Genomic DNA, 10890 nt, shown 5'->3' with positions numbered 1-10890 from the left:
ATGTGTTGTATTTCGATTGAATATTATCTTGACTTTAAAATTGATTGTTTTCCTCTATGAATATTGCTGCATTTTCTCGGTTGTGATTTATAAATAAAAATAAATAAATCTTGAGCCTAATTTCTGTAGTAATTTTGTGTCCTTTCAGTAAATGGTGTGGGAATTTTTACATTTAAGATTTAACATTCATGATAATATATGTCAAATATGTAAAAATGATGTTGAAACCCAATTTTATGACTGTAATGTTAATAATTTTTGGGGTGATTTATATACATGCTTTTCAACTAAAAATATAATTCCATTATTTACGTATCCTAATATACAGTTTGGTTCTATTGACAAAGAAAAGAAAATTCAATTTTTGTTCAACAATTTAGTCATTTTTGGTAAGTTCTTTATCCATAGGTGTCGATTTTTGAAAGAGAGTTCACATTTTTTGTTCTTTAAAAATGATTTTTGTCTTTTTTTCTAAATCTCTAGAAAAGATAAAAAATAAAAATTCCACAAAACTTTTAGATTGTTTGTCTGTTTATCTTTTTCTTTTTCCTTGCCCTTTATTTTATGCATGATCTTGGTTGGAATTTATTAGATATTGATGCCTCCCAATTAAAGATTTCTGAGTATAGTTAGAAAATTTTTATTTTAATGTTATCTACATTTATAATTATTTTGTTAAATGTCCTTTTTTCTCTCTGCTTTTCTCTTTTATTAGTGCTTAAATTGAACTAATTTTGTTTTCACATGTTTACATATCCGATACCATGCTTTGTAATGTCTAACTTGTCAATAAAAAATAAAATAAATGATCAGGTTCTTCCAGAAGATGTTAGTAAAAAACCCACTTGTGACCAGTAGGTGGCAGCAGAGTACCATCCTATCATGGTTGATGATGTTGAATCTTCTGATATTGAATCATCTTGGAAAAAAAATGTGAATCCATTCAATTAAAAAAAATATGCTTTTAAATTCACTTCATTAAAAAAAAATTGTGATTTCTTTTTTTATTTTAGATAAGTCATCAAAATCTGCTAGATGTAAGTGTGTCAAATTGAAAATCCCTCCCATTTACACGCTGCAGCCGTGAATCATCCGTAATGATTAGGTTTGACTGCATCTGATTTATAAATAGGAAGTGATGACTTGCTCCTAATCCACCCACTAACGCTGCGGTGCTGCCGTGGAGTTATTTATAGCCCAGATGCTGCTGGAAGACGTCCTGGTTGGTGGAGCTGTGAGGGCCCATGTCACACTGGAAGAAGAATCAACAATAGGCAAGCTTTTCTGCAGCCCCCCCTTTGGAGAGATGCCTCCACTTGATTATAAAGTTGCTCCAATCAAGCATTAAGGTTGTCACAACAAACTGCTCCTTTCTGGTTTTTGCTTCTAAGATCCATTTTAAAGGTCAATTAAAATGCCACGCATGACTAGAAACAGAAAGAAGGTTCCTTTCTGGAAAAGCTCACCTTGATACTTTTATTATTCATCACCGCCTTTGTCCTCACTTGACCTCAGGATCGTCTGCCGTCTTTGTTGCAAAAAAAACCCCATTGGGCCAGATAAGAGTAATTACACGGCTTTGTTGATCCTGTTTGTCTGCAGTTGGCGGGAGTGACTCAAATCTAGGCGTGACTGTCTTGTGGAGTTGTGTTTGCTCACACAATTACCTGAACATCAGGATTCCCACAGGACACACAAATATGATCTTAAACGTTGCTGGAGCCCGTACGTCATCTTCCCGTCCAGCCTTTGAAGTTTCATCCAAAAAATAGGCAGGTGTGACCGGAAAATATTAATTGAACCCTTAATTGTTTCACCATCCTTACAGCTATTTTAGTCACGCCCCCTCCCTTCATTATTGTCTTTCATACGTTTGACAGGATGTCAGCCGCCCTCCTGAAGATCCAGAATTCCTCTTTTTCCATCTCTCTCCTCACATACACAAAGAAGTGACATCATTCTGTCACCAGGAGAAAATAGCATGCTTTCCATTGACATCATTTCTACATCCCGTTGCCAGGAGACAGGGGAGTCAACAGGAGTTACTATGGCGACTGCACTTCACCTTCAAAGCTATTGACCTTTTTGGTAGTGTATGGTACATGCACTCATGCATGCACCTTGGAATTGTGTAATACGAGCAGTCAAGGTCTTCTAAATGCCTCATTACATAATAACCTCTGTTAAAGCATTTATAAAAGGACACAACTATGAGTTCAGATAATTTATTGGATCTTTTATTATAAAATGTGTCTGAATAAACTTTTTTTTTATTTTGAATTGAAGAAACAGACATCAGAATAGATGATGTAGATTTATTTAGATATACATTTGACTTGTACGAGTGTCCACCGTGTTTACCTGAGGATAATTCAGAGGTCCATCATCAGAAAATGATTTAACACAATAATAAACAAAAATAGGGTAAATTGTTACAGAATTAGGAGCAATTTGAGGGATGATGTACCACCATGCTCGGTAAAACAGCATAATAATGTTGACACAGTATCACAGTGACTTGCATCAGTCTCTTTTCACCTGACGAGAACTCAAAACTGCAAACACACAATGGGACTTGTGTCAAGTGAAACAACAGGGATTTGTCTCGCAAAGTTAAGCAGAAGTAAAGCTACAGCACGCAATGCACAGTGTTACAGGAACTGCTAGAATGTCGGAGTTTCCTACAGAAACGATGCGGTTTGTGATTGCACTGAGGACGGCGGGTCCGAGGATAAAAGCCTTTTCCTTCACTTTCTGTCCTTTTATGGCACCGTCAGAGCGGGTTTTGACGCCCGTCACTTGCAAATTGAATTTAGCAGCCCCCCCTCCCCATTAATCTTTGTCCTGCAGATAAAAGACAAAGCCAGAGGTGGCCGTTACAGAGACTTTTAGATTACGCCGCCTTCAGTTTTCCACTCCAAGTCTGGCTCTTTGTGGCACATAAAACACAGAAGGATCCTGTTGTTCCAGCAGGACATTCTCCCACCCACTTTACCCCCTACATTCTGTTTGGTCTCTCGAAAGTTGAACTTTGTTTCCAATTTAGTTTAAATTTGATAATTAAAACATGAGAATCTTTTTTTCTTTTTAGTAAAAACTGTAAACAATGATTATACGACTGTACAGACCATAAAGTTCATTCAGAACGACGCTGATGCTGCTAAAAGACAGCAGTTCAGGACAAATTCAAGTGCTCGTTTGAATAATGTTAGAGTCAAGTCATGGGATGTGTACAGATGGTCTGTACTATGGCTCTGCTCCATTCTTGGAATAAAAAAAAAAATCTAGCGTACAATTGAGATCCTGAACAAGCAGCTGTAAACCGGACAGAATGCTAAAATGACAGCGAGCTAAAAAAAGCTGTGGATAAAAGACATAAATGGATGGTGAATTCCTTGAACCCAGCAAGGAATAAATGTACTTAACATTCCTTCATTTCTTCTTTTGACTGAAGTGAAGCTATCCTCAGAAGCCATGCATTCCATCAGGAGGCTCACTACCTTTTTTGTGTTTTAAATGGAGTTTTCAGATCTCCGTTTTGCTTTGCTCCAACTCCTTGATGGAGTGGAAGCACGCCGTCGCCCCTTTTTTATTTATTTTTCTTTGCATCATTTCGTCTTTTCATCTTGCTCCCTTTTCCCAGCAGCGGCGCTCTCACCCTTGGACTTCCAGTATTGATGGAAAGCCAACTCCAGCAGCTCCATCCCTCCAAAGAACTTCTGCTGGACCACGTACACGGCGATCATCACCAGGCAGTAGAGCCTGACGGGAGTCCAGAGCCACAGGCCGGTGAAGCACAGAGCGATGAAGCTAGTCCAGTACAGCAGCGAGGCAGCTTTGATCAGAGCCACTCGGAGCTCGGATTTACAGGGCGGCACGAGTGCGACGCCGTCCCGGACAAATCCCCGGGGCTGGCTCGCGTAGAAGTCCCGCAGGCGGACCTCTTTTTCCGCCCAACGGTCCCTGCACCATAACTCTAGATCAGAGGAGGCGGCGGGAAGGGAAGAGACGGGGTAACGGATGACGTGGAAATGGATCTCCCGTGGAAAGTGGCCCAGTATCAGGTGGCGCTCCGTCTGGGGGATGTTCTTGGGGTAGGCCACTGTGATGTCATGGACGGCATCCAGGTTGTGTCCTAAGAGAAACAACATCCATTTGTATTAAAACAAAAAGTAAAACTGCCACAAACAATTATTTTAATAGTCGACTAACCACCGATTATTTTTTCAGATTAGTCGACTAATCGGGTCAAAAAGTGGATGTCAAGCACACATCTTAACCATCATTAGATTTAAACTAACTACAAATAAAGACAATTAAGATGATAGTTTATTAAACTTTTAATGAATCATGCAACAAACTAGAAAAATGCATTACTTGTAATAATGCTACTGTAAATGCTTTTAGCTGAAAGTAGTCACTAAAGATGCTGAAGCTTTTTGCTGAAAATGGTGATGCAATTGACTTTAATTGCTGCAGGGATTTACTGAAAATGCAAAAACTATTTGCAAAATGTTACATTTGCTAAACGACAGGAAATTTTGTTAAAGAACTATGAAAGAGCACTGAAGTTTAATTAATTTCTTAAAATTTTGTAGTAAAATTGCTCAAATAGCAAAAAACCTAAGTAGACGTCAAATTAGCCAAAAAAGCTAACTCATTGCTTAAACACTATGAACTCCAAAATAGCCTAAAATTCCACAGTAAACTAAATTAGTCAAAAATTTTAGCTTTTTGCCAAAACAGAAACTAAACACTAAATTAGCCTATAAAACCTCTGTAGATGCCAAATTAGCCTAAGAGCTAACACATTGGTTAAATACTAGCTAAACTCTAATATTCCTCAGTAAACTAAATTAGCCAAAAACGTTAGCTTGTTGCTAAAATAGAAGCTAAACTCTAAATTAGCCTAGAAACCCCAGTAGATAACAAATTAGTCAAAAACGTTAGCTTGTTGCTAAAATATTAGCTAAACTCCGATTTTTTTTGAAAATTACTATAAAAGATGAAAACATAGCCCATGAATGTATTCAAAGACTTGTTGCTAATCTACTTAAAATATTGAAATTTGAATAATTTCTCATTCATTTCCAATTGATCATATTTTGCTCAGTATTTCAAAACTATAAAGTTTATGAATACCAAAAAAAACAAGCAGTAATGTCTTGAATGAGCCGAATGTTTTGATACCAAGATTACTGAAACCGCTAAAAGTGTGACTGAGTTTTTACATGCTGAAAAATGTACGGAAAGGAGCATTCAAGCTCCTAGGCATTCACACAATTAAATGAGGTTGGCATCTGAAACAAAGGAACTATTTTTCACAAAAGATAAAGTTTTGGTCTCACTAACTCAAATATTTAAAAAAGTGCATTTTTTGGTGCTGAACACTCACAACTTTGTTCACCTTTCCTACACTCTGACTCCATATAATATAAAGTAAGGAACAATCAACTATTAAATTAGTCGTCGACTATTTTAATAGTTGATTAGTCTACTAATTGTGGCAGCTCTATTACAATGATTCTAGCACCAGAATTGACCTGCATGGCTTCTGGGGGAAACGGGCCGAGCTGAAAGAACATTCAAAGCAGGACACTGGACAGTGCCAGCTTCAGCGCAGCTGAGCTCTGAGGGGTTAAAAATAGAGCTGAGACGGGCACGGACATGGAAAAAAACAGCACGCACGTTGAGTCAGTGGTGCAGAGTGAGGAGAGGAGAATCGGCGGATGATATCATATTGATTCACAACACCTGCCGAGCGAGTTAGTGCCACGCTCAGCATCCAGGGCGCGGGGCGGTGGGAACGGGGGCCGGAGGTGGCACTAAAGCCCCTGGAGGAGCGCCAGTATTAGCTCATTCAGAAACATGAGATGCTCGAGGAAGCTGCAATCCTGGCAGGAGCATAAAGCACAGGTCTAGCACCTCCTGAAGAGTAACAAATACGACCCCCCCGTGTCTGCAAACGTCAGTGGAATAACTGTAGTCATTATGGTAACGTGTCATTTTCTGTTAACTCTGCTGATGCAATATTTCCACTTTTACAAAAGGCTTTGTGTTTACACTTGAACAAACAACATTAATCAGTGAAAAACTGCAAGTGTGTGCTGTTTGCAGACAGACGCTAAGTGCTGTTTGGTCAAATGTTTCCATTTACATCATATCAAAAAGCAGCAACGTGGCTCATCCTGACCTTTTCGGAGTTTGTCCACAATAAAGGTGAACCCGGTGCTGCGGGGATGAAGCACAAACTCCAGCTTTGGCAGCTTGTTCTTTTCAGCAAATGCGTCGCTCCGCGTTTTGGTGTTCTCTGTGGAAGAAGAAGCACAAAACAAAGCTCAGGGAACTATACTCCAGTTACAACCTAAATATATGTGCAAATGGAAAGATAAAGATATTTGTTTAAATTGGAGAAGTGCTGATCAGATGTTTTGGAGTCGTTTTATTTTGAAAATCTGTAGATAGGAAGTCATGATCTGATACTTCTGTAAAAATAAATAATCTATGGTTAGGTTGTCTCCTATTTACTTCATTTAACACTTAAACAGAGCACTTCTGTGAAGTTATTCTTGTGAATAACCAAGAAAAAAAAGCAATATCAGATTGATAAAAACAGGTAATGAGTAAAATTAGGTGATAATTAAATTTTATCTTCAAAGCTCAATGAAAAAAGACTTTCTTCCAAAATCGTTGTTGTAGCATGAAGATAAAAATGAGTATTCATGACTAGCAATGTAAGTATTTATTCATTTTGGATTTTTTTTTTTTACTTTATTGCCTTAAAATTAATATCACTTTTTTCCAGAACTTGCACTTTGTAGACGATCCCTTGATATCCGTCTCATTGCAGTCTCTCGGTTTTATTCTTTTTTTTTTTTAAGATTATTTTTTCTTTTAAGATGCTTTTGTAGGCCATTGTTTGAGCTAAGACAAATGCTGTCATTTTTAAACTTTTATTAAAAGAGTTATTGAACCTGCAAGTCTGAATCCAAATAGTTTTTATGCGCCTTCTGCTCAAACTAGTGCCATTTTCTGCGGCATTTTACTGCAATAAAACGTTGTCATCCGTTGGTGATAATGCAAACTTCCAGTAACATTTTCATCTGTAATAATAAGCTTGAAATATATAGCACTGGTCATATAAATAAAAGTTCTGTCAATTTAATTAATCGTGACCTGTCATTAATTAATTGATTTTAATCCAATTGATTTTTAACCTAATAATTGCTGTTAAAAGCCTCATTTTGAGGTATTTTATTTAAGTTTGTGACATTGTGGCGCAGTAAAAGATTAAAATAAAACAGAAAGGTGGTTTTATTAAGTTTTTGCTTATTATAAAATACTTCCAACCTTTATTCTCACACCAACAAGGGGTAATATTTTTTTTAATCTTGAACAAATAACTAAAAAAAAAAAAAATCACAAGATTGAATCATCCTTTGTTTAAATGTTCTATATTTGGTTGATCTATATTTTAACATTTTATTTTTAAAAAAGAACCAAATGTAAACTAATAACTAAGAAAAACAAGTCTTCTTACCAACAAAAGCGACAAACAAAAACTCAATAAACAGCAGGTAAAATGCTCACAATATTAACAATACATGATGTTTTTTTTTCCAACCACACATTCTTTGAGACTTTGTTGAAGAAAAGTTTATGATCCTTTCATTTAATCATTCAACAAAGAACCAAGAAGGCCAGACTAGAGTGGATCCGGCCTCTGCTGTCAAACCAAGCTGTGACTCGTCTCGCTTACACAACTGTTTGCTCACTTCTGCAAGCTTCACGTTGAGTCATGGAATTTTCTTTTAAAGCTCTGTAACCTGAACTGGATCTAACAGATTAAAGGTCTGCATGTAAGCCTTCAAAATAATGTGTTAGTGGAAAAATCATCAAAAACGCGTCTGTAATAAGATACCAGGAGATGATTGTGCAGGTATGCCGCTTACCCTTAGACCTATACTTAAACAAGTCCAGACATGCAAACATTCAAACAAATGTGATAAAGAATGCTAAATACTACAACTAGACATTAAAGAAAGGTTTAAAAAACTGTATTTATCAAATCAAACTACTGAAAAATTGATTGATTGAATCCATTAATTGCTTTTCTATTAAAGCAACTAATTTTATTTTTTTTCTGGCAACAAAACAGTTTTTTAGTTATTTTTTTGTGAAAGTTCTACTTTTGTTCACTGTATTAAAAAATGGTTTTAGAATAAAACAACAAATAAATTAATTATTAATTGAATTGTGTTGAAACAAAAACATGAGAAAAATAATAATTATCTGGTATAGACTAAAGGATCAAGGCATTTTAAACAAAAAAAAATTAAAAATATATTCTAGTAAACGAATTTGGTAATCTTTAGAGATATAAATTATTGCCAGGATTCAGTTTCAATGTTTTATATTTTAAATTTACATTAAAATCAATTTTATTTGGGAACAAAAAACTGTTTTCACTGAACTAGTGAGAGAAAATTGAACAAAATCTGTTAATCATGTTAAAATCAACTTTTTTTTGGCCTAAAAATACATTACTTTAAAAACAATTAACAATCAAAGTCCTTGTTTTTAAATAAAGATTGATTCAATCTTAAATAAAGCATCTAGTTTTAAGTGCAATCAATTCCTAATGACATATGAGAAAGGGAACAAATAGAAAGAGAAGTTTGGGTTTACAGTAAATAAAACTGCTCGACTACATACTTAAAGAATGACGATTTTAAAAATGTCAGGGATGAGTTTTTTATATTTGTTTTAGTCTCACCGGTGAGGTCTGTACCCTCCGGAAACAGGAGCAGCTGCAGGGGCTCTTTTATGTCGCAGAAGTAGTCCAACATGTTCTCCAGGTGCTTCTTGTCTACCTCCCAGCGACGGTGGATGAAGACGAAGCAGGCCACCTGCATCGCCCAGCCTGAAAAACGCATGAAAAGTCAGTCAAACTCACTTGTCATTTCGACTTTCTCCAGAAATCTTTCCAGTTTTTCAGGAAAAAAAAATCAAAAGAATGAAAATCAGACTTCCAGTCATGCCAATGACATGATTTGTGGAGTTAATGAGAAAAACTAGCTTGTCTTGATGATTTATTTTTACATTTAGTAAGTATATCAAACTCTCCTCCAAATCTTTTCAAAATAAAAGTTTGGTAAAGTGAGTTCATGGGGACGTTTGGAGACGAGGGCACACCATCCACTGTATACACACCAAAGCCGGGCACAGCCTTTAGTCCGGCCTTGAGGCAGATCTTCTCCAGACGGAGGTAGCTGTACCTGAGCAGACAACACCACAGGAACATCCAGTCCAGACGGGTGCGGTGGTTCATAATGATCACACTCCGCTCACCCGGAATAAAGCCGTCGCCTGTAATCACCACCTTCACCCCAAAAACCAGCTCCAGCAGAGACTGCCGGCGTCGAAGGCAACAAAGAGGAGAAACAACATTAATGAAGAACAGGAACGATAAGCAAATTGTGAAAAAATGAGAGTAGGGTAAAGACAAAAAGGCTAAGAGAAACAAACCGACGTACGCACCACAGGCAGGGTAAGCCAGGTGGCAACTATCCGATCCGTGAGCCAGCGGTACCAAGCGGGAGAAACCAGCATGAGCGGCAAAACGGGACCCAGCATGAAAATGCTTCCAAAGAAGCTCCCCAAAAAGAGGGTCACTACAAAGTAGAGCCCCCGTACCGACACCGCCATCTGCAAGAGACAAACAAGACTAGGTTTAGTTGGAAAAACATACAGCAGAAAAACAGAAAATAATCATTTCTAGGAGTTAATCCCGGAGCTACGGCTGTTAAACTGTAACTAGTTCAGTTTGGACGGCGCCACGGGTCGAATCCCTTCACTAAAGCTGTATATGGACTGCATTCCATGCTTCATCTCCAAAGCTGAAGGCAGCTGATGGAGATACGAATAAATGTGATAAATGACACTGATAATAAAGGTTACTGTTCTTTTGTCCCACAGATATATTTCCCAACAAACAGTGGAAAATCCTGGGCATGAAGTGCACAGATGGAATGTATAAATATGGGAAGACTTTGGAGCAAATTGTGAACACAGGATAACTCTCAGTGGATGTTGCAAGTTTTTTAAAGCGCAAAATGAAAATAATATTAGCTAGCTTTAGATTTGTCATAAGAAAATGAGTTTGTTATTCCAATAAACTGACTTTAGTTGCAGTAAAGAAAAATAACCATTATTGCATGGTGTGGTAAATACTTGATTCTGATTGGCTACCCGTTAAAAACCTTAAAAAGAAGTTTCATTCATATAGCCTAAAATTCTACAAAAAAAAATATTTTCTGGCCTAAAAGCCAGTTGGCTTTTGACTTATTTTGACTTAAAATATTAATAAATTTTTCCCATAAATAAAATTGTTTTATAAATAATTAAATATCGCCATTGCAGTATTTTAAATCAATAAAAGCATTACCAGATGAAGATATTACTCAATATTTGATACTTAATACAGAGTAAATTTGTGTTTATAGATAATTTCATTATTAACTAATTAAAGAAATAGTTTGTTTCTTGACACATATTTAACACTTAAAGTTATTGGAGGATATTTCTTGCAATAAAGGTAATCTAGGAAACTAATTGTGGACTTTATTTATTTCAAACAAACTTTTGCTTCATCATCTGGACAAAAACAAGTGCGAACATCACCTTTGAATTGATGCTCGGAATCATTTTTTATGAAGCTTAGTTTATATACCACTTTCCTCCACAAAAGAGCGGTTACCATGACAACGAGTAACACCTCATATCAAATAGTCTGCCTCCATGTCATTATCCCTTAAATATATATTATTCAGCTTAATTATTTTTTTCAGTAGACTTAAAAAAATATTTTTGGAAAAAACTCTTAATGTG

The 10890-nt window shown here is 36.5% G+C and overlaps 1 protein-coding gene across 1 annotated transcript in view; it reads right to left on the bottom strand.

The window, feature by feature from the left end:
• Positions 1 to 2301: 2301 nt before the first annotated feature.
• The window catches only part of lclat1 (lysocardiolipin acyltransferase 1), a 12169-nt gene continuing 3580 nt past the window's right edge, over positions 2302 to 10890 (bottom strand). Inside the window, exons 2-6 of the mRNA XM_024273991.2 lie at positions 9541 to 9708; positions 9214 to 9412; positions 8777 to 8923; positions 6194 to 6310; positions 2302 to 4135 (exon numbers count right to left, since the gene is read on the bottom strand). Coding sequence (XP_024129759.1) covers positions 3609 to 4135; positions 6194 to 6310; positions 8777 to 8923; positions 9214 to 9412; positions 9541 to 9708 — 1158 coding nt within the window. The 3' untranslated portion in view covers positions 2302 to 3608. The remainder of the gene's footprint in view (positions 4136 to 6193; positions 6311 to 8776; positions 8924 to 9213; positions 9413 to 9540; positions 9709 to 10890) is intronic.

This window comes from Oryzias melastigma, linkage group LG22 (assembly GCF_002922805.2).
Source record: "Oryzias melastigma strain HK-1 linkage group LG22, ASM292280v2, whole genome shotgun sequence".
In the NCBI taxonomy this organism is placed as follows: Eukaryota; Metazoa; Chordata; class Actinopteri; order Beloniformes; family Adrianichthyidae; genus Oryzias; species Oryzias melastigma.
This window is presented reverse-complemented; position numbering and strand designations above follow the sequence as displayed.